At 40.0% G+C, this 24,387-nt stretch overlaps 2 protein-coding genes across 8 annotated transcripts in view; one reads left to right on the top strand and one right to left on the bottom strand.

The window, feature by feature from the left end:
• LOC105069853 (sperm-associated acrosin inhibitor) overlaps window positions 1-24,387 on the bottom strand; it is a 319,348-nt gene that overhangs the window by 174,170 nt on the left and 120,791 nt on the right. For 3 of the 7 annotated variants that reach the window (XM_074360898.1, XM_074360891.1, XM_074360890.1), the window contains 2 exons: window positions 24,287-24,343; window positions 23,248-23,456 (listed from right to left, as the gene is read on the bottom strand). The gene's annotated coding sequence lies outside the window, so the exon portion shown is untranslated. Of the gene's footprint in view, window positions 1-21,729; window positions 22,045-23,247; window positions 23,457-24,286; window positions 24,344-24,387 lie in introns of those variants that run through there. The other 4 variants (XM_074360895.1, XM_074360892.1, XM_074360896.1 and 1 more) reach the window with 2 other exon arrangements.
• On the top strand, window positions 1,252-24,160 carry MARCOL (MARCO like). Its single transcript, XM_074355081.1, has 5 exons — window positions 1,252-1,300; window positions 5,775-6,330; window positions 6,571-7,090; window positions 9,013-9,134; window positions 23,950-24,160. Exons 1-5 carry the CDS (start codon window positions 1,252-1,254, stop codon window positions 24,158-24,160), a joined length of 1,458 nt encoding a protein of 485 aa, XP_074211182.1.

The following is a 24,387-nucleotide window of genomic DNA, read 5'->3' on the forward strand; positions in this document are numbered from 1 at the left end:
GGACTGAACGCAGGACCTCATGCACACTAAGCACCTGCTCTACCACTGAGCTATCCCCTCCCCCCTAAACTTACCCTTTCTGACGCCTTAAAATTGTTGGCTTCATTTAAAGAAATAACTTACTAGTTTCAAAACTGCCCTTCTAAATAAACTAAAAGTCAAATACAATCCAGAACCACTCAATCTGAGGCTCTTAGAATTAAGTGGGAGGGATTGTAAGAATCATTTAGTTCACCGCCATTCCGGAAGCTGAAATTTTCTTCAGAATTCCAATTTACCCTGTACTTCCTCATATGAGAACTAGTTCTGCCATCTGGAACAATGCAGATCAAATAATATCATTTTTCTCCATACAAATGTCTTTCAGAAGATGACTCCAATGGTAATGTCACTCCAAAGTCCGTCTTTACTCAAGGCTGTTTCCTACAGCCATCAACCAACCTTATGCTGTACCATCTCTAGACCTCAGATTATGAGAGTCATCTTCTTTTGGACATGCTTCAATTAATTCAAGTTTCTCTTGTATAGGGCAACCAATCTTGAATACAATACCGCAGTGTTTCATAATGTTGGGTCTATGACTGACTAAAAATTCCAAGGTGATATTCACATCAGCTTCTGTTTAGCATAATCCCTTGAGGTGAGAAGGCCAACAGCGTAATGTTTTCTTGAACATGAGATCCATTGTCCCTTGTTACCTCATAAAAGTACATTGTCCATTATTATTCCCCACTGGATGCACTCGTCACTTACTAGTGACCAATACTCCATGCATTTCTACTTGCTTTTAAAATATATTTTGAGGTAAATAATTGGCACATAACCCTGGGAATCTCTATTGGAGACGCATAAACTTGGAAAGTCACTAACGGCACTTACTGAAGATAAGTCATCTTTTCCCAATAAAAAAGTGGACACCGAATTTACCACTTTCTCAGACGGGTTTCGCCTTTCTTATTTTTTTCTATGAGGAAGATATCTGATAGAAGCGTTTTAAAGTTGGATGTTTATGGGAGTTGGGGCGTGAAGCTTATTTTTTAAATGACAATCTACTCAAGAAGCAACACCTTCCAGTTTGCAAAAGTTACTCTGTAATTTTTTTGAACACAATGACAATGTTTAGCAATAAGGGTGGAGGATTTTTCAAATATATAACATGGTGGCGATCAGCATGGTTTATTCAGAAAGCATCCGCTGAAGAGTTACCCTTAACTCCATTCAACGGCCAGCTCTGAAACAACAGGCTCCAACATGGAGGCTTTCATTTTCCTTCCCTTCCTATTCTTAGCCATATTCTCAGGTAAGAAAATTTACATTCAATGACTTTCCTTCCAACTCTCAAAGTAAAGAATTAGAAATGTTGAGTGGTTTAGTAATATTCTGTCAGAAACTTTAAAACAGGAAGTCTCTATCAAAGAAATGAAAGAACGTCATTTGAGACAATGTAAATATAGACGGAGGTATAATGATCGTGATCAGGTGGTACAACGGGGAGTAGTTTGGTGTGGCTGAAGAGCAGCAGAGACAAAGGAATGGGGAAAGCAGGACATTAGACAGGAAAGAAAATGCAGTCTAAAAGGATGATGAGAACAGACCCGGAATAAAGATAGTATGAGATTTGTGCCATACCCGAGTTTGTGTTCCATAAAGGCTGTGGTTTTGTGTGATGATCCAGGGTTGTGTGGTCAAACAGAAATAGGTTCAAATCCTGGCTTTTCAATTTTCTATTTATGTGCTTTTGGGAAGCTTACTTATTTTAACCTTAGTTTTCTCATTTGCAAAATGAAAATAACTATACATTTCCACAGGTTATTATAGGAACCGTGTGTATGCTAACTCTGTGACCATTACCTGAGTTCTTTGTAGGTGCCTCTGATTCAACTTAGTTCTATTTCTTACCTCAACGCAGTTAGGTTTTCTATTTTCAGAGATGTGAATTTCCAGCTAATGATATAAATTTCTCAAGATAATAAATGATACAGATAATAGATTTCTCAAGATGATAAAGTATGATACATGAAACTAATTCCAATTTTTATGACCTCCTACTTGAACAGCTTTTTTCTTACATGTCCTGAAAGGAAATAATGAAAGTAAAGTGCCCACGACCTTCAGCTGCTCATAGTTGGAACACAAGAAATAGTGATTCTCCTCTCATTGAAATCATTGCAGTTGTTTCAGATTGTTGAGTACAGAGGTGATCAGACCCACTCTCTTAAGGAATATTAGTCTGCAGTGATACTGAAAATGAATTAGATGTAAGAAAAGTCACACAGAAATGCCACTTAGGGAGCTGTTGAAGCAGTAGCATTAAGAAATAAGAATAAGTAGGGTGGGTAGAGCTCAGGGTAAAGCGAATGCCTAGCATGCATGATGTCCTGGGTTTAATCCCCTGTGCTTCCATTAAAAATAAATAAATAAACCAAATTACCTCCCCCCAAAAAAGAAAAAAAAATTATGTAAAGAAGTAAGAATATAGAGCTAAGCAATGGGGTAAGAGAAGGAAGGAGAAAAGAATATATATTCCAGAAGAAAGAAAAGCATACAGATAAAAATCCCTCAGTAGAACATGTGTGTTTCATGATGACAGGGTCCACAGCTCTTGCGTACTTTAGCACCTTGCCAGCTAACGTTTAGTATGTATTTAGCAGTCATTTGTTGATGGAAAAACTTATGTTAATATCAGATGTAGTGTTTATATGGATTTGAAGGGTGAAGAAGAGAGGCATCTGGAATGCCTATTACAATATAAAGCAGGGACAAGCATGTATTTGGAATTGGTAAAATCAGAAAAGTGAAATATAAAGCAAAAACTGAAGATAACTATTTTACAAAATTGTAGCTGAAAAAAAATAGATGGTTAAATGTTCACAGCAGCATTACTTATAATAGCCAAGATATGGAAGCAGTCTAAATGTCCATCAACAGATGAATGTATAAAGATACAATGTGTACACACACACACACACACACACACACACACACACAGGAATACTATTCAGCCATAAAGAATGAAATTTTGCCATTTGCAACAACATGGATGGACTTGGAGGGTATTATGCTAAGTGAAACAAGTCAGAGAAAGACAAATACTGTATGAGATCACTTTTATATGTGGAATCTAAAAAATACAACAAACTAGCAAATATAACAAAAAAGAAACAGACATAGATATAGAGAAAATATTAGTTGTTACTAGTGGGGAAGGGAAGGGGGAGGGGCAATATAGGTGTGGGGAATTAAGAGGTACAAACTACTAGGTATAAAATAAGATATAAGGATATACTGTACAACACAGGGAGTATAGCCAATATTTTATAAAAACTATAAATAGAGTATAATCTTTAAAATTATGAATCACTGTTGTATGCCTGTAACTTACATAATATTATGTATCAACTATATTTCAATTAAAAATTTGAAAAATAGACAGTTGAAAAACATTTTGATATCTTAGTTCTCTTTTTTTTAAGCTAAAAAATTCCATTTCTGGTTTTTATTCTACAAATTTGTCAATGTCAGAAATGATGAATTTTTAGGATTTTCATTAAATCATTATCTGTAATAGTAAAAGAGGGAAATAACCTAGCTACTCATTGTGAGAAGACTGGTTGAATAAATTATGGAAGATTTAACAAATGAGATAGTATTCAGGCTCTAGGGAAAAATATGAAGGTGCTTGATATGCACTGATATAGAGATAGCCTCACTGCATTGTCAAGAGAGGAGAGGAAATAAGCAGCAGAACCGCCTATATGATGTGCTACCAAATGTGTGGGAAATATATTCAAATACGTTTGTAAATACTTAAGATATCTCTGAGTAATACAGAAAACCCTGGTAAATGTAATTGTGTTCTAGGTAAGGAAATGAGGGGATTGGGACAGTAGAGGAAGGGAAAGTTACTTTAAACTGTTTACTCTCTTCTATCTGTAGAATTTGATGCAATTTGCTTGTATGACCTATTAAAAAACTAAACATAACAAAAAATAGATCAAGCAATCTATCTTTTTCCATTTAATCCACATCTCCACTCTAATCGATTTCTACTTAAAGTGAGTGCCTGTCAAAGAACAATGTTTGCTTCTAAGAACTTGTGAATCTACTCTCTGCTGAAGATAATTATTTTCTTATCCATTTTTCTGGCTGTAGCCTATACTTTTTTTGTGCCACCTCCTCCAGGAAGGAGATACGATGTCCTACTCTATGCTATCTTTACTCCGATCTATTAGCTACTTTACTTCTCACATTATAGCATTGATCATTCTAATATACATTTCTATTTATTTGCACACACTATTAGACCGCCCAGCTTCTTGAGGACAGAATCATAAATGCTGTGTTCATAATTGTATCTCTAGATCTTATTATTGTTCTGGCATAGTAATGGATTCTTTCAGTGGTTTTTTTTTTGATAAATTGAATGACAATCATAGACCCTACATCACACTGTATCAGTTTAGTTAACCAGGTTACTGACTGCTGAACTCCTGTTTCTGGGCTAGGACCTTAACCACTGGCAGTGTAGGATACCACGCATGCTCAGTGGGTAACAATTAATGACATTTGATTTTAGTCCGATTACTTGAAGACACACTTATGAAGTGTGTATACTCATGGAAATATAAAGCAGGACAATTGCAAATGCCAGTGAAACCCTCAGTGGAGATTTGAAACCATCCAAACTGAAAAACTTTAAGATGTGTACATTGAAAAAAAATTACCAAGGATGCCTATGATAAAAAAAAAAAAAGTAAGTCTAGATAAAAGTTTTGAGGAAACTCCAAATTAAGAAGGTAAGGGAAGAAAGAGGAATCACCAAATGGAAAAGGTAAAGAGGCCAAAATGAAACACTTGCACAAAACCAAGGACAAGAAGTCTAAGACCCAATGGGACACTAGTGTACCTAACAGATCTAAAGCAATTCTCTTTGCTTGTTCATTGTTTTCTAGACCTGGCTCATTTAGAATAGAATCTGACTGACTGATTGATTTATTTTGGAAGCCCATCCATTATAAAAGGATGGGCTTCCAAAATAAACATAAGAAGTAGATAGAGTAGACAAGTTATGGAACGTATGTTTTAAGAAACAGTCACATAATATCTATTATGTCCTTGAGTAGTTTTATCACAAAAGAGAGAAACAAAAACTGGAGAGTATGATTGACGGATTGATGCTAGGGCCTTTATGAGAAACGGTGGACATAAAATTGATTGGAAAAAAAAAGGTAGGTTCTGAAGAAGAAGGGAAACCACTGCCTTTGGGACAGGGGGAAGGCAGAAAGAAGACAGCTACAGAAAGTGTGTATGGAGATACAGAAAGAATGTGGAAGGAGGGCTCATGCCAGACAGCTTTCGTGTGTGGAAAGTTGATGATGGCATCTTCTGTAAGGTGAGGCTGACAATGTGGGACAAGGTTCTGTGATGTGGTGAAAGTTTATAGTAGGAATTAAGCAGAGTCAGCTTGATTAATCAGTAAATCATTAATTATCTGGGATAATATGAAAGCCCAGTTCAAATAATTCAGGCTCTGATTTAGAAATAGGGCAGGTGGCTTAACCCCATTATTCGTAGAAGCCATGTAGTACAGTCAAGAAAAAAAAGAGGACTCAAAATAATCAGGTTATGAGAGGTAATGGGAAGACTCCATCCTGAGGTTTGGTTAAAAAAATCAAAGAGGCATTAAACACATACTATGTCTTGGGATAAATGCTATTGATTTAAAATTCTTGAAGTTAAATAACTTTATCTTTGTGCTTATGGTATCACTGCAGTATCTTCAGCCCAGCCATTGAAAACAAGTGTTTATAAACTAGAAGAGAGTGGAGAACCTGCACTTATTCTAGAGAGAAAAAATGAAGCTGCCCATCAAGGAGGACAAATAGAATCTAATAAGCAAAGAGGTAGCAACACACATGGAAAACCAGGGACATTTAGTCTACAAGGACAGCCAGGGCATTCTAACCAGCCAAAGAAACCAGGGAATTTTAATCAGCAAGGGAGGACAGGAGTTTTCAATCAGCCTGAGAGTCTGCAAGGGAATTCAGGACAATATAACCAAAAAGAGAATCCAGAAGTTACTAACGAGAAAGGAAAACCAGGATCTTCCAACCAGCAAGGGAAGCCAGGATCTTCCAACCAGCAAGGGGGCCCAGGGTCAACCGGCCAGCAAGGGGGCCCAGGGTCAGCCGGCCAGCAAGGGGGCCCAGGGTCAGCCGGCCAGCAAGGGGGCCCAGGGTCAGCCAACCAGCAAGGGGGCCCAGGGTCAACCAGCCAGCAAGGGAAGCCAGGATCTTCTGGCCAGCAAGGGAAGCCAGGGTCAGCCGGCCAGCAAGGGGGCCCAGGGTCAGCCGGCCAGCAAGGGGGCCCAGGGTCAGCCGGCCAGCAAGGGGGCCCAGGGTCAGCCAGCCAGCAAGGGAAGCCAGGATCTTCTGGCCAGCAAGGGAAGCCAGGGTCAGCCGGCCAGCAAGGGGGCCCAGGGTCAGCCGGCCAGCAAGGGGGCCCAGGGTCAGCCGGCCAGCAAGGGGGCCCAGGGTCAGCCAACCAGCAAGGGGGCCCAGGGTCAACCAGCCAGCAAGGGAAGCCAGGATCTTCTGGCCAGCAAGGGAAGCCAGGGTCAGCCGGCCAGCAAGGGGGCCCAGGGTCAGCCAGCCAGCAAGGGAAGCCAGGATCTTCTGGCCAGCAAGGGAAGCCAGGGTCAGCCGGCCAGCAAGGGGGCCCAGGGTCAGCCGGCCAGCAAGGGGGCCCAGGGTCAGCCGGCCAGCAAGGGGGCCCAGGGTCAACCAGCCAGCAAGGGAAGCCAGGATCTTCTGGCCAGCAAGGGAAGCCAGGGTCAGCCGGCCAGCAAGGGGGCCCAGGGTCAGCCGGCCAGCAAGGGGGCCCAGGGTCAGCCGGCCAGCAAGGGGGCCCAGGGTCAGCCAGCCAGCAAGGGAAGCCAGGATCTTCTGGCCAGCAAGGGAAGCCAGGGTCACATAGCCAAAAAGGAAAGCCAGGATTATCTAGCCAACAAGGGAAATCAAGGTCTTTCTACAATCAAGAAGAAAGAAAAAATGGAGGGAACCCTTTGAATGGCAATATAATGGAGATTCAGGTTAGTGTTAATTTCTGTTTTTTTCCTCAGGACGCTTACCCTCAGCCATTCTATATCCCAAGATCTGAAATAGTAGACTACACTGTACTAACGACAAACACATTGTGATAACACTGATATAACAAAGAAGAAATTGCAGGTGGTTATTTTTGTACACATTTATAATCATTAATGAGTATCATGCTCTTCTATTCCATCTCATTCCCTTCTCTGTTTTCCACTCAGACCTTTCTATCTATACTGGCCTAGCTCAGTCCCTCAGTAATTGGGCCCCCATTCCCACCAGGCTTACCTTTCATGCCCATTTTCATCCCCTCCATAATGTACAAACCACTCAGGTGGTAGTTCTATGTCACAAATCTAATCTGCTTTATCACCCCCCTGCTGAAAATTTTTCAGCATTGCCATACTACCCAGGGGATAAAACCCAAACTCCTGAGCATGGCATTTAAGATTTTCATGATTGGACCTCATATCCATGACTGGACATGACTGTATCCATTTCATGTCACTCTTGCTCACATGCCATCCACAACATAATCTTTTGGTTTACCATGAATGTATTCCTAATATTAATGATATCCTCTATCATAGAATGTACCTTACTGCTTTGTTACTGTCTATTCAATTAGAGGATGAACTCCTTAAAGTGCCATTTCTTTTCAAACCTGTAACCCCAGATCCTAGAACAAGACGGGCATATGGTAGGTTCTCTTGATCCGTTTGTTGGATGAGTGAATGAATGCCTGACATTTGAGAGTCATCCTTGCACACAGGTGCACATCCATGACTCCTGTATTCCCTTCTGAGTCCTGCTGTTCTTGGCCTTTCTTTGCCAGGCTCTCTCTCAAGTGCCAGCTTCCTAATTCCGATCAGCAATTCTGGACACTCCATTTAGTTGACCCAAAATAGTTTTGGAGAACACTTCCTCCATGTCACCATCTTACTGGAGACTTTGCTTTTTACCTCATAACTTGTCACTCCTCAACACCCTTCCAAATAAAAGCTGCCTATGCCTCCCTCCTCGTCCTTGTGTCTTAGCTGGCATGAAGTAGTTATCTCCCAGGGACATTCCTGCCATCCAGACCTGAATGCCACCACCAACAGGTTTCTGAGTGTTTAGATTGTTGCTTAAACTTTCTCAGTTTTATACTCTTTTCTAAAACGGGAGAGAGAACCCTGTCCATTTCAGAGAGTATGTGTGAATGGGAGTAATGGATTGATATGAAAAGGGCAGTAAACTCTAAACCACTGAAACGACAGAGGTATTTGTTCATCTTCCTTGGCTCTACGAAGACTATGTCCCTACTGAAGACACTCACATTCCATTCATTGTGTCTGTTCTCATCTGCTAGTCAAAGCTTCTTTATGTCCACAGGCTTCTGCCATGCTTGATATTCTTGATAACTTGATTCTGGGGAAACACTTCAGGTACTATTTAATTGAACTCTGCATAATCCTACCTTCAGCCTCATTTTCTTTCATGGGACCAGAAAAGAGAAAGGGCCAATTAATTATGACCATATGTGTTTTTTCTTTTCCAGTATGACTTGTCCCTAATTGTTGTTTCCTCGGGTAGGGGAATGCTTGTCTACAAAGAATTAAAGTGGAGGCAGTCTGACATGCAAGAACAGGGGCTTTGGAGTCAGATAACTCATGGTTTGAATCCCAGCTTGGGGAGTTAATCCACATACGGTTTTTGGGTTTGTCACTTAAATGCACTGTATGCCTGAGACAATGCGGGAGGACAAAATATACTCTTCTTTCATATCGCTGCACAGATTAAAATCTAAAGAGTCAACAAAATGATGCAGTACAATGCTTTATCAGTAGTTAATGAGCAATAAGTATTTGTTTTATTACAGTATCAGAATTAAATTTAGTCCCCTGTATTTACCTAATGGTCCTTCCCGTCACTGCAGACTGGCAGTACCAGCGATAAGAACCCGACTGGAAACACAAAATGTCAACCTGGCTACGAACCGGTCTGTGGTTCTGATGGAAAAACCTATGGTAACCACTGCATATTTAACGAAGCAAAAAGGTAAGAGGACTTTATGTTTCTTTGTATTAGGAAGTACTATTCTGATGCAAAGGGAATGAAAGAACATTTTTCTCTAAGTCTCCGTAGTTTTCTCTCAATAGTGCCTTGGGTGTCTGTCCAAAGGAAACATAAAAGCATATTTAACCCTTGAACAGTGAAGTCAGTCATTTCCTGAGAGACTGTGATATATTCAGCTTCATAAGGAGCGGTAAATTTATTGCTAAGTCATTCACTTACCAAATATTCATTAAACATCTACTTTGCACAGGCATTCCTCTAAGCACTAAGGTGGTGAGCCAAACTCAGACTTCCCTGCTTCCTGCTCCCATGCAGCTTACATCTTTGCAGTGGAAGGCAGCAAAAAAAAAAAAAAAAAATCAGAGGATGAGAGGATTATGAATCCCAAGGATTACCAAGTGTAGACTACTCAATGATATTTTAAACTTAAATAACAACATTAAATGTTGGATTTGTTAAGCCATGCAAACCATCAAGGGTTACACCCTGTCTAGAAGAAATAACATGATGATAAGGCCATTCAAAATTAGACATGTGGCTGAGAAAGAGCTGGATAGCTCAGCTTTCAAAATGAATAAATGTTTACCTATGAAAGAAGGAATAAGGTAAAAACTATACCCCTCTTGTTTTTCATAGTTTCAGAATTTATTAAGTGTTTGGTAAATCATTATTGTAGACTTAAGTAAATGTTAAAGGTAAGTGTCCTCTGTGGCCATAAAAGTTAAAGTCAGAAGGCACATCGGACACCCATTCTCTCATTTTATAGATAAGGCACCCTGCCCAGGGACAGGAAAGGACTGCCGCAAAGTGCTCACTTGCCCAGAGCGGTCGATGTGAAACAGGCCAGCCAGGGCACAGGCCTGCTCTTTCCCTTGTGATTTTTAAATAATCACATTTTCTCTCTGAGTGGTGCCACAATTCTTAGGTCCTTGATTTCTCTCATTATCTTGTTTTCAGGATGAGTAAGGGAAAACTGAGTCTGAACCATGAGGGGAAATGCTAAGCATTTTACAGCAACCAAATCACCTGGAGCCTCAGAATCCACTTTCAGTTCTCTTTAAACGGTGGTTTTCCCTGGGAGTTCTACTGAGTGAGGCCAGCATGAGTCTGACAGATATCATGGACGGATCCTACATTATTTTCTAGCTTTTCTCACTGCAAGTAAAGTCAGTTCCAGAGTTGCTTCCAATTTCTGAGACTGTTTATTTTCTACACTTTCTCAAACCTTGTGTCTATGATCCATCTGTTCCCCAAGCCCCAAAATGGCTAATACTTCAGACCAACAACTACAGCAGCAATTTGTAAATCCTAAGAAGTATAAAAATCTCAGGATTGCATGTAAAAAATAAAGATTCCTGACTCTACAAATATTGATGATGTAGGCCTCTAACAGAGCTAAAGAAACTGCAAGTTTAAACCACATTCCAGGTGTTTCTAATGAAGGTGGTCTCTGGCTACTTGATATAAAACTGATTTAAGATTTTTTAAGGATGCATTTATTGGCTTTAGAAGATCTATGGAAACACATGCAAAATAAATCCTCTGTGTATTTTTTCCTTAAAAGAATGTTCAAAGCTTTCATTAGATTCTTAAAGGGATATATGAACAGAGATAGAATTTAAAACTATTGATCCATAGGTACTGAAATGTAGAAATTTATTTTATTTATCTGAAGTGGTATTTTAAGTCTGGCAGAGTCGAAAGCCAAAATGATTAGAAGGAATCTCACCAGGAGAGGAATCATTGATAAGCAACACAGGGCTCAAGAATATGAACAAGATCCAAGATAATGTTGGGATCAGAGCTGGTAAAAAGAATGGTTTTTATGTTCCTAGGGCAGTAAATAGAAATGAAAACAAAATAAAAAATAGGACTTAATTAAAATTATAAGCTTTTACACAGCAAAGGGAATCATAAGCAAAACAGAAAGACAACTTACAGAGTGGAAGAAAATACTTGCAAATGATGCAACTGACAAGGGCTTCATTTCCAGAATATATAAACAGCTCACACAACTTAATAAGAAAAAAAAAACAACCTAATCCAAAAATGGGCAGAATACCTAAACAAGCAATTCTCCAATGAAGACATACAAATGGCCAATAGGCACATTTTAAAAATGCTCAATATTGTTAACTATCAGAGAAACGCAAATCAAAACTACAATAAGGTATACCCCAGACCAGTCAGAATGGTCATCATTGAAAAGTCCACAAATGATAAATGCTGGAGAGGGTGTGGAGAAAAGGGAATCCTTTTACACTGTTGGTGGGAATGTAATTGGGTGCAGCCATTATGGAAAACAGTATGGAGATTCCTCAAAAGAATAAAAAATAGACTTAACCATATAATCCAGCAATCCCAATCCTAGGCATATTCCAGAGAGAACCTTAATTCAAAAAGATATATGCACCCCAATGTTCATAGCAACACTATTTACAATGGCTAAGACATGGAAACAACCTAAATGGCCATCGACAGATGACTGGATAAAGATGTGATATATTTATACAATGGAATACTACTCAGCCATAAAAAAGAATAATGCCATTTGCAGCAACATGGATGAATCTGGAGATTGTCATTCTAAATGAAGCAAGCCAGAAAGAGAAAGAAAAATACCATACGATATCACTTACATGTAGAATCTAAAAAAAAGAGACAAACGAACTTATTTACAAAACAGAAACAGACTCACAGACATAGAAACTAACTTATGGTTACCAGGGGAGAGAAGTGGGTGGGAAGGGATAAATTGGGAGTTCGAGATTTGCAGATACTAACATATATAAAATAGATGAACAACAAGTTCATACTGTATAGCCCAGGGAACTCTATTCAGTATCTTACAGTAACTTATGGTGAAAAAGAATATGAAAACAAGTATGTGTATGTTCATGTATGACTGAAGCATTATGCTGTACACCAGAAATTGACAACATTGTAAACTGACTACACTTCGATAAAAAAAAATATACAGAACCCCCCAAAAAATAGTTTTATGAAAATGACATCAGAGTGGTTGCACAAAAGCTATAGGCCAGTGATGAATACAAGTCCTTTTATATTCAAAGGATCTTTATTGAGCAGTAGGGAATTCAGACAGCAGTTTATACTTGGAATATAGAGATCCGCCCCAACAAACATAGCAGGAGAGCAGACAATGGAATAGGGCACAAGGTCCAGATCCAAATGTAGAAAGAGGTTGTGGTATCAGACAGGGTAAGTGGTTAAATTCAAGGAGAGGGAAACATAATGTGTTATGTTTTGGAAAAATGAGAAAGGAAAGATGCAGAAGCTACAGTTGTGGGATATGCAGGTCATTAATGGACACATTATTAAAAGCATTCAATCCTACATCTAATCGGCAACAAACAAAACTCAGAGATCAACTGTGGAAGCCCTTCATATATTTGGCTCATGGAATGTAAGAATTCAGCTGGAAACTCAATCTCAAATTCAAATGGATAGAATCTAAGTAAAGTTTGCTCTACATTGGTCTTTTCCTAGTATCCAAGGCTTCTACCTTATGATTCAATTTAATGGATGATTAAACAGAGTAGAATGACTGAGCTCTCAGCAAAATGCCTCACATAGAAACAAATAAATATTTTGAAATTAATATATACTTATAGAAAGAATAGAACTTAATGCTGGAAAATACCTCAGGACTTAATCAATTACTACTGATGTTTAATAAGTTAGTTTAGTTTTGTTCAATTTAATTGCATGTGCCTAGCAAACAATTTAGACTGAACACAGACCTCAGCCTTCAGACAGATTCCACAGCATAGACAGAATTTGTAACTTCCTCTTAAATACTTAAGGATAAAAGATGTAATGACGTTCCATATTTACCCAGATTTTTTTTGCACACACACACACACACACACACACACACCAAAAATAGCTATTTCTGTATGTTTTACTATCAGAATTATCTCAGGAAAGTGTTCTGTGATGGAAGCCACAATTGAGTTTGTTCAAAACAATTAGGCTGTAATATCAAAAAAGCATTTGATAATTACTTGAAAAGACATTAATGGAGTCTTTCAAATATACAGTGAGCACCTTGAAGGGGAAAACTTTAGATTATTTTTGTACATAAAAGGGACTTAGGAAAATTGTTTTACTGAATAAATCAATGACTGATCAATGCAGGAGAGGACCAGTGAAACAGGTGTTCACCTCTCTCCTTAAGCACCTGTACCTTAGTGCAAGCTACTACTTACTGTCTCTTCCTGAAACACTGCAAGATCTCCCTAAATGGTCTGGGTATCTTTACTTTCAATCTTTCTAATTCATTCCTCATAGAGCAGCAAGAGTGATCTGTTTGAAATACAAATTTTATAATGTACTACTGCTATCCCACCTTATGACACTCGGACCCCTAATATTTGGGACAACCTTCACATTCTTTATCTGACCTACAAGATGTTCAGTATCCCAGTAGGTAGTCTGGCAATAGCCACTTTTGAAAACCCCGAAGAGTTTGTGTTGAAAACCTGCACCTTTGCTAAAAACACTGCCCATTTTTTCCTTAAGATCCACACCCTTAATCCTTAACAGCCCAGGAGACTAGCATGTCCCTGGCTCCTTCCTGTCTCTTCAGAGTTATCACCAGCCTGAATCTCTCCAACTCTCTATGCTCTAGGCAGAGAGATCTTTTCATTACTGGAATCCACTAAGCCCTCTCACAAATCAGGACCTGTGAATTTTCTTTCTGCACCTCTGTAGATATGAACTTCCCCCTTGAAATCTATCCTCCCATCATATACAGCCTTTGTCGTTACTTGAAATTGTTTTATAGAAAACAAAAAGACTACTCTGTAACACACCCTGATACTCATTGCCTAATATCTCAATCCTCACATTTATTCATATTCATATACCTGGCAATTTAATTTTACAGAGAATTCCTGCCTCTTCCAACCTTTATCACACTTTTTTTTTTCCTGACCTGTCTTCTTTTACAGCTTTGCAAGGGCTAGTCTGGTCAACATTTGTACTCCCTTTTTCACTATGATACTTTGTCCCTTGTCCCTTACTTGTCTAAGAGCCTCCTCTCCCTTCTCCAAACACCCAGATCTCACCAACTCCTGCCACCACTCATAAATCGGGCACTGTGCTGCAGGAGACAATCACTTATATAACCAGGTATTTGATGCCATGACAAATACAAAGTTTTGATTCTTTAAGAGTCAAAAGACAGTTTACCCAAACTACTGCCTTTCTTTCACAAACTCCACAGACAATATCTGCAAACAAAGCAGATAAGTTTTAAAAAATTGAATGGTTATTTCTTTGATTAGATAAATCTGATAAAATAAAGACACTTGTTCTCTGTAAATAAATGTATGATCATTTATCTGTGTACCCAAACTAGATCTCAATGACCAAGAAAAACCCCAAATTTTAATCTAAATCAATGAGTATTTATCTATGTCCACTGTGAATATGGCTACATTTGAAACACTTGCTATGGTAGCTTCTAAAACTAGCAACAACTCTGTCAAAAAATAGGTAATTTCTCCACTTTGTAGCTAGGAACACTTGAGTGTGGTAAGAACAATGGCTTACACGAAGCCATTAGAATATGGAATCAAATTCAGCATCAGATTTGTCTAGTGCTTTTTAGCAGCACCTCTTAACATCATCTATTGGTGACCAGGGGCTTCAAGAAAAATGATCATCCTGATCATGAGATATTTTTGGCAACTAGTGAATGATCAAAAATGTCCCATTGGCTATGAGAAAAACTACTCAGGAGACAAAATGTAAAATTCATATAAAGAATGAAATAGTCTCAGTCATTTGGAAGAATGCTTTTCAATCCCTTCAGTGAAATTGTCATAAGGTTCTGAGAAAATAAATGGATCTAGCCAGAACAAAGCCCAGTTTTGAGATTCAACAAGCAGTGAAAAAAACAAATCCAGAGGCTTCTCTCATGGTGACATTTATCTCAAAGGAGCATTTGTACCCTTCTACCTATCCACCCCTACACTCTCAGTGAGAAGTTTCAGCTCAAGAAGGACAAAGCTGGAGGTACCACACACCCTGATTCTAATTATATTACAAAGTTACAGTGATCAAAATAATGAGGTACTAGCATAAAAACAGACACACAGATCAATGCATACAGAGTCCAAAATAAACCCACACTTATATGGTTAATTAATTTACAACAAATAAGTCAAGGTATACAATGGAGAAGGATAGTCTCTTCAATAAATGGTGTTGGGAAAACTGGACAGCCAGTCTTGGAGATGGTTTTTTTGGATTTGACATCACAAGCAAAGGCAACAAAAGAAAAAATAAACAAGTAGGAGTACATCAAACTACAAAGCTTCTGCACAGCAAAGAAAACCATCAACAAATAAAAAAACGACTTACTGAATGGGAGAAAATATTCACAAATCATATATCTGAGAAGAGATTATCCAAACTATACAAAGAACTCATACCACTCAATAGCAAAAAGCCCCCAACCAATCCAATTAAAAAATAAGCAGAGGATCTGAATATACATTTTTCCAAACAAGACATATAACAGATGGTCAACAGGTACACGAAAAGGTGTTCAACATCACTAATCATCAGGGAAATGCAAATCAAAAGCACAATGAGATATCACCTCACATCTGTCAAATGGTTATTATCAAAAAGACAACAAATAATAGTTGTTGGCAAGGATGTGTAGATAAGGGAACACTTGCACACTGTTGGTAGGAATGTAAATTGGAATAGCCATTATGGAAAACAGTGTGGACGTTCCTCAAAAAATTAAAAATAGGACTAGCATATCACCTAATTATTCCACTTTTGGGTATTTATCTGAAGAAAATGAAAATGCTACTCTAAAAAGATATATACACCACCATGTTTCTGCAACATTATTTACAATAGCCAAAATGTGGAAACAACCTAAATATCCCTCAATGAATGGATAAAGAAAATGTGATGTGTGTAGATACACACACACACACATATAATATAATGAAATATTATTCATCCATAAAAAAAGAATGAAATCTTGCCATTTGCAACAACATGGATGGACCTTGAGGGCATTATGCCAAGGGAAATAAGACAGAAAAAATAAGTACTGCATGATCTCACTTATACGTAAAGTATAAAACAAAACAAAAACAAAAAACGAGCTCATGGATATGAAGAGAACATATTGGTGGCTGTCTGAGGAGAGGGGTGGGAGGTGAGTGAGATAGGTGAAAAAAAAATTTTTTTTAAAGAAGTTCAGCTCAGTGGCTATAAACATTTTAGAAAAAAATAATTGCATTGATTTTCAAGTCACAGAAATAGAGGTTTTAGCCAAGGTCCCCTGAGATAAGAAGTAGTCCAGGAATAGATATAGACATTTAGCTGCCTAGATCACAGGCTCCCCTGAGTTACTCCTAAATGGTGTTGTCTTCTCTACCGACACCACTACTTACTGATTAATTCTCCTCAGGAGAGCTAAAATTACAGACGTGCTAGAAAAATTCAAAAGATTGGAAGAGATCTCAATGTGATCCTTTGTTCTACATCATCTCTATCACCACTGTCCTGAGGAGTCTCAGTCCCTAGACCCCCCATGTGGAGATTGCCTTGTGCAGTATCAACCTTGTCACTTCCAACTAGCAGGAACCTTATATTTTTCAGAGCTGCTTAATAAGAGCTATTTGGGAGTGACTGACAGTCCAGGAGGGATAGAGTAAAGAGGCAGCCTTTGTACAAGACCTAGAGTCGTGGCACAGCTAATGAGAAGTGAATGAACCCATCCCAGTAAAGATGACAAGAACAGGAAGTCACAGGGGTGGGGAAAGAAAGAATAGGAAAAGCACTTTCTTGTCATAGACAAAAGGAAGGGAACAAAGATCCCCGGACAAGCAAAGACCACGAGCTAAGGCTTTGAACCATTAAGGGGCATGAATTATCTGAGACAGTAAATATTTCCTCTGATCTGACAGAGCTTACAGAAGTGTCACAAAATTTAGGCCAGGGCTGGTTGTACAGTTTTGATGATATTCAAAAAATTTGTTCTTTCTAGAGACAATGGAAAAAATGAGGTCTTTCTGAGCATGAATGAATTGAATAAATTTTCATTAATAAGCATGTTTAAATTAATGAACACTTACATAACACTATAGGCATGATGTATATTTCAAAAGAGTAAGTTCTTTCACATGACACTGAAAAAGCCCAGCTTATGTCAAACAAATAAAGCTAGCAACAGAAAAGTTTGTTTCTCATAAATACAAACTTCTGGTTTAGAGCAGTAGAAAACAGCTGGAATGGGGTTCCAGAGATAACTGTTATGTCTCTTGTTCTGTTACCCCCAACTGTAGTTGCTTATTTATCTTGGATGCTTTTTAATTTTTTATTTGTCCTTTTTTTTTTTTTGGCGGGGTGGGGGCGGTAATTAGGTTTATTTATTTATTTATTTTTTATTTATTTTTAATGGAGGTTCTGGGGATTGAACCCAGGACCTCATGCATGCTTAAGTATGTGCTCTACCACTGAGTTATACCCTCCCCCCACCTTGGATACTTTCTAAAATACCAATACCCTGGGTCTAATGTAGAACAACTGAATCACAATCTCAGGGAGGGCGCCCAGGTGCAGGTACAATTGATTATAAAGCTTCCCAGGTGATTGTCATTTCTATCAATTGCTTAAACTACCAGGGTTCCAGACTTTCCTTGCTTTGAAGGCTTTGACAGTTTTGTGTAGCGCTGGTCAGGTATTTTGTAGCATGTCCCTCAGTTGAGATTTGTGTGATATTTTTCTCATGATTATATTGGGATTATGGATTATTTGCAAAAGCATGTAAAAATTTCAGCTAGCTTTGCAATGCTGACCAGATAATTCACTACCCTGGGCCTTAATTTCCTTACCTATGAAACAAAAAACAGCTGTCTCACAAATGCTTCTTTTATTTAATTGAAGTACAGTTGATACACAATACTATATAAGTTACAGGTGTCTATTTCCTGATTCACAATTTTTAAAGGTTATACTCCATTTATAGTTATGAAACATTGGCTATATTCTGTGTTGTACAGTATATCTTTGTAGCTTATTTTATACATAATAGTTGGTAAACCCTTCCTCCCCTACCCTGAAATTGCACCTTCCCCTTTCCTACTCCCTACTGGTAACCACAAGTTTGTTCTCTATCACTCTGAGTCTGTTTCTGTTCTGTTATATTCACTAGTTTGTTGCATTTTTTAAGATTCCACATATCAGTGATATCATACACTATTTGTCTTTCTCTGACTTATTGCACTTAGCATAATGCCCTCTAAGTCCGTCCATGTTGCTGTAAATGGCAAAATTTTATTCTTTTTATGGCTGAATAACATTCCATTATATATATAAACAGAACTGGGGGAAACAGACACTTCACACTTAAAGGAAGCACATAAAACCTCCCATGCTCCTGGACCTAGCGCAAAAGCAGTAATTTGATAGGAGCCTGGGCCAGACCTACCTGCTGGTCTTGGAGCGGCTCCAGGAGAGGCAAGGGGCAGCTGGGGCTCACCCTGGGGACGTCGACCCCGGCAGCAGCCATTCCTGGGAGGTCCAGTGCTGGCGGGCGCCACTGTGGAACTCTCCATTAGCTCATTAGCGCCAGAACCTGGCCCACCCAACAGCCTGGAGGCACCAGTACTGGGACGCCACAAGCCAAGCAACTATCTGGATGAGGCTACGTCCCCACCCATCAGCAGACAGGCAGCCTAAAGACCTCCTGAGTCTGCCCCACCGGAAGAGCCAAGACCCAGCTCCACCCACCCGTGGGCAGGCAGCAGCCCCAGAATCCCTCTGGGCCGGAAGCCGGGTGGAGCCTCTGGACCAGCTTTAAGAGATGGGCGGGGATGGGCGGGGATGGGCGGGGATGGGCGGGGGTGCGGAGGCAGACACCAGATGAAAGGAAAGCACAATCTCACCAGCTGCAGTCCCACAGCCTGCTCAGAGCAGGTCAGTCCCTGCCCTGGGACCAGCTGGGCCCCAGCCCTGCCCGTTAGCAGGTCCATACAAACTTCTGGATGCCCGGGGCTCTAAAACCAGTAGTCTGATGCCAGCTCTCAGATCCTGGCCCTGTGACCAGATTCCAGGACTCGGCTCTGCCTGCCAGTAGCCCAGCGCTAATCTGAGGACTTGGCTTTGAGGTGGAAAGCCCCATAAAAAGACTGGCAGGACCCCTCGGCAGGGCCATTAGTCTCCTGCCAGTACTCTTCGGTTCCTTGGCCCAGAGGCTCTATCTCACTTTTTGCCTCTGAAATGGCTTACTTCTAGGAAAGTGGAACTTACCCTTAAAATTAAGTTGGTTCCCTGAGCCTTATCCTGATTGGTTATTTGTCTTCCTCCTGATTGGTCCATTTCTACAAATCTTGTTTTTAATTAGTCAACTTTTGTTATACCCTATTTGTATATGATGCTACAAAGTGTAAACTGGCAGCCTATAAAAGGCTGTGTAAACCTACAGACGGGGTCCAGAGCTTGGAGTGTTAACTCTTCTGGGCCTGCTGTAGGTAATAAACCTGAGTTCTCAAACTCTCAGAGTGCTGCTTGGTCTCTCGCCCAGATCCAGGTTGCTGTCACAACTGAGCTGTAACACTAAGCTATAACACGTTTTTCTGCAACACCTTCACGCACCAGTGGGTGGGCAACAGCCCCCAGAGTCCTCAGGACCCTGACTCTGCCCACCAGTGAGCCAGCACTAGCCCCCGGGCCTCCTCAGGTTCTGCAGCCAATTACCTCAATTACCTCGTGACCCAGCCTGAAGGAGCAGCACCTGGCAGCCTCCGAGCAAGGCGGAATGTAGGGCCAACCCAGCCTACCAGACAGACCGCCCACAGAGTCCTCCGCCACACAAGGACCCTGGCAGCCTTCATGGAGAAACCCCTAGAGCATATAACATAGGTGAGGAGAGGGGAGTGCACTGCTGGGAGACACAGGACATCTCTCCTACAGATGGCCACTTTTCCAAAGTTGGGAAAGCTACCAGATACATAAAAATACAAACAGCAACTTAGGCAAAATGAGGAGACAGAGGAATGTTTCATAAGTGCTTTTTAGAACTGTTGTGGTTTTGTGGTCCTTCAAATAAAAAGAATGAGAAACATGTTTTCAGCCCCAAAGTGCGTTTTTTTTTTCAATCACTCCTACCCTGGCCCAAAACAAAATACAACTTTTCTGAACTTTTTCAGTCCAGTGGCTATTTCCTTCTTTTTAAATAAAATCAAGAAATTTATTTTTATTTGGGGTTATCTCTCTGCTATTGACATGTATATTTTTTCCTTCTACTTAAACTGTTTTTAACCTTTTTTTAGCCTCAGTTTCCTCTACCAGTCAATCATTCTGAATGTCCATACATCTGTCTTACATGCTTTTTCTGTCACTCTGTACTCTAAAGATCTCATCCATGATAGATGTTTCAATTACCACCTATACCAAGAATACTCATACTTTTTTTTAACTTTTTTTTTTCACTCATACATTGTTATCTGTACTCAGTGTCTTTAAACATGTATTCACTGACCTACGATGTCTGCGCTTGGCTGTCTCAAATTCAAAATGTCATTTTGAATCTTTAAATTCAGAAAGTCAAAGCTTAGATCTCCTCTTCCTGCCCCGCTGCAGTTTGCTTCGCTGACAAGGGCTATAATTCAGTGGGTGGTGCATCTACACTGCTGATTATACAAGTCAGAAACTGAATCTCCTTGATGCACTCTCTTGTCCAACTCAGCAACACTGTGCTTCTACATAGCTTTCAAATTCATGCATTTTCTCGATATTTACTATCAACCAAATGCTGTAAGATACTATGCTCTCTTACTTGGACTACTACCATGACCTCCTAAGTATTTTACCTACATCCATCCAGTCATTTTTTATCCCACTATGTGTTCTGTGCTATAACCAGAGAAATATTTTTTAAGGCAGATCTTATCATATCCTATCTTTCCTTAAAATACTTCTAATGCATCTAAGGCTCATGGCAAATGACCTCAATCCTTATCATAGCCTTCAAATTCTGCATGCTTTGCCTTTCTTTACTGCTCCTCCTGCACCTTGCTTCATGCATCCCTTTTGTGCGTGTGGTGGGGGGTGCGGTGGTGATTAGATTTGTTTGTTTTCTGAGGAGGTACTGCGGATTGAACCCAGGACCCTGTGCATGCTGAGCATGCACTCTACCACTTGAGCTATATCCTTCCCCCTATGCCTCCCTTTATTTTCTGTTCTTGGCCTCGGCATTTCTTTATTTACATGGCATACTACTTACTAATCCTGGGCAAGGAACCCTACTGACTGCCGAATTCTGAAATCCATCACAGTGGGCCCATTCATGCTAGAAAAGGACTCCTCTGATGGTCAACTTGTCTCATGAGTTCCAAGACAACTTTTCAGATCTTCCTGACACTTCAGGGTGGTCTAAGGCTCTTCCATCTCACCTCTTGTCTTTCACTCCTTCACTCTGAAGGAGTTTGTGACCTAAGACTCTGACAGCCTTCCTGTCTCTCTCCCCATTCCACCCACCCACTCCACCCCACAGGCATTTCTTCTTACAAAATCTTTGCAGTTTTCATCTATAAATCGCTTTTGTTTCTTGGAGAACTTAAAATAACACAATATTTAATGTCTTTCTCTCGTATATCTGGTCTGAAGACTGAGTCAGGATACAGCAGATAGGAAGTGGCAAGAGGTCCCCCAGCACGGAGAGGACTTGTGCAAGGACAGCGAGCAGGCAGGGACCAGTGGCTCGCGCAGGTGGAGCACAACCTCTTCCTCGTGTGTAAGTTCAAATCCTTCTTATTGAGAAGCATGTTGCACATGTCCTAGGGAGTTTGTGTTCTTTTGCTCATTTCTTTCTCTCTGACTCATTCTTTCTCTACAGGAAAAGTATAGAGAGCTTTGTTCGTTATGAAGATGGCCATTCTTGATGGAGCTACGTAGTATTATGCCTTTTATCTTGACCCCATTTTGCAGTAGATTTGACTTGTGGGTTAAATTCAATAGCTCCTTCCTGTTATTGCCTACAAGTGGTGGGTTACTTTGCCCACAACTCAGGGGGCAGTGACATGGGGGACACTAGAGACTGCTCTTATTTCCCATTTGTTCTTTTTTTCTCTTTTAGTATCTCTATTGTGTTAAATACACAGCTTTCTTACCTCTGGTACAAGTTGAATCGCATTATTTTTTTCTTTATGAAACTTCTAATTCATGCATCTAACATTCTTTTTACTGGCTAGTTAAAAAAAGATGAAAATCTTGTAGCCTGCTGTGTTCATAGGCAGTCTCTCCTGCTTTTAATCTCTGCTGATGAATATATATAAGAGGAGACGGCTAACGTGTGAGACACAAAGGGCTTCACAATAGTTTCAGTTCTAAGCTTCAGTTTACTTTTTCCTCACATGTCCTGCTCCAGAAGGATTGATCTGCCACAGGCACTTCTGATGGCATCAGTGTAAATAATTTAAAGAGCTACTGCAAGAGTAATATTCACTCAACAGTAATAATGGAGCACTTTCTGCACGCATCAGACTCTGTGTTCCTCCACTGAACTGGAATCATATCTATGCTCAAAGCTTCCTTTCTGAATCCTACCTCTTTCCACTGCTCTAAAAAGTAGGTAAGATTAGGGTGGCAAATGTAAGTCTAAACTGAATGTAAGTCTGAACGTGAATGCAGACTGTCTTAAGATTTCATCCCTAACATCTAAGAGGTGGGAGTTGCTATTCCCATGTTTAAAATGAAGAATTTTTATATTAAAAAGTCAAGGTTACTCAGTGGTAAATGAGATTTGAACTCAGGTTTTTCAACTGCCAAAACTCCTTCCAGAAGTCAGACTGTGAATACGAATTAACTGGAGAGACAATGACTAGTTAAATCTTACCCCACTTCAAAGCCTCCAATGTCACCCACTTATCTTATTTAATGTAGAATTTAAGGCATCGCCCCATGTGGTCTCAGCCTCACTCCCATGAGTCTTCTTTTCTTTATATTTATTTTTTCCCAGGTTTACTGAGATATAACTGACACATTGTTTAAGTTTAAGGTATGCACTTATGTATGATTGGCTACTCATACATACTGAGAAACGATCACCACTGTAAGTTGGTCTCTCCTCTTCCTACTATTTATGTCGTGTCCTCCAGGCTGGGTTCCACAGCCAACTGACCCAATACTCATCTCGGAGCTTGTCAAACATACCGTTGCCCAGACATCATATATCAACAATTGATTCACAATCTTGGTGTTGAGAATCAACATTGATAGAAGGTCTTCAGCTGACGTCAATACCTGGTGGGGGATTTGTACTATAGGTTTATAAGATGTTCCCATTGGGAGAAGCTGGTTAAAATATACAGGTGAACTCTCGAGTATTTCTGACAACTGTATGTAAATCTACAATTATCTCAACATAAAAAAAATTTTATATTTAAACTGTAAGGACAGTCCAAATTTACAACAAATCTCTAATTGAGTCTACTGTGTTCTAATGTGAAATACTGAGAGGCTAGGCATGTGTTTAATTAGAGTTCACAAAACTCTGTGGGCTTTGATTCTCTTTTCCTTTCTAACTCAATAGCTTGGAAACTTTCCGCATCTCTTCTCTATCTTAAGATCTGTAATTTTTTGCATTACTTTCTCCCCTCCTCAAAGCTCTAGGGTTCATCAGAAAAACGGTTCCAAACCTCCCACTGAGAGATGATCTATGTGAGATCTTTGTGATGCAGAACACAGAGAACCTCTGGGGCGTTATCTGCTGTGGGCCATCTGGTTTACCCCGTAGGGCTCCTCACCGACAGTCCCATAAGGGAGCCTCCTCAGCTGGGGGAGGTCGCCGAGAAGGAGAGAGCAGCAAAGGAGGCAGAGCCACTGGAGCCGGAGACCTCACTCTCCAGTCTTCTCCGTCTCAGGTAGGTCAGCTGGGGACTATGGCGTTAGCCCAGGCGTGTTGCACTGCTGTGAGGACTGCTCCAGATCAGTCCTTCCTGAATTAACTTACTATTTTCTGAGGAAAATCTGGAATTCCAAAGTGTGTATTTCTTTAAATGCAGCCAGGTTCCTTGTGGGCTGAGCCAGGGGCTGGGAGAGTAAACAGCTCCTTAAATGGGCAGAGGACTTACCTGGTGTTTCCTTCAAGTCTCTGTGAGGCCTTCTGTTCACATGTATGTCTTGTTGATCTGTGGGTCGGAAAAAAGGAAAAAGGGAACAGTCCACTGTAATT

Source organism: Camelus bactrianus, chromosome 3 (assembly GCF_048773025.1).
Source record: "Camelus bactrianus isolate YW-2024 breed Bactrian camel chromosome 3, ASM4877302v1, whole genome shotgun sequence".
In the NCBI taxonomy this organism is placed as follows: domain Eukaryota; kingdom Metazoa; phylum Chordata; class Mammalia; order Artiodactyla; family Camelidae; genus Camelus; species Camelus bactrianus.

Coding starts and splice junctions, on each gene's coding strand:
- MARCOL (XM_074355081.1), top strand. CDS start 1,252: ATGGAGGCTTTCATTTTCCTTCCCTTCCTATTCTTAGCCATATTCTCA. Junction 1,301..5,774: donor ATTCTTAGCCATATTCTCAG/GTAAGAAAATTT, acceptor GTATCACTGCAG/TATCTTCAGCCCAGCCATTG. Junction 9,135..23,949: donor ATATTTAACGAAGCAAAAAG/GTAAGAGGACTT, acceptor TTTACCCCGTAG/GGCTCCTCACCGACAGTCCC.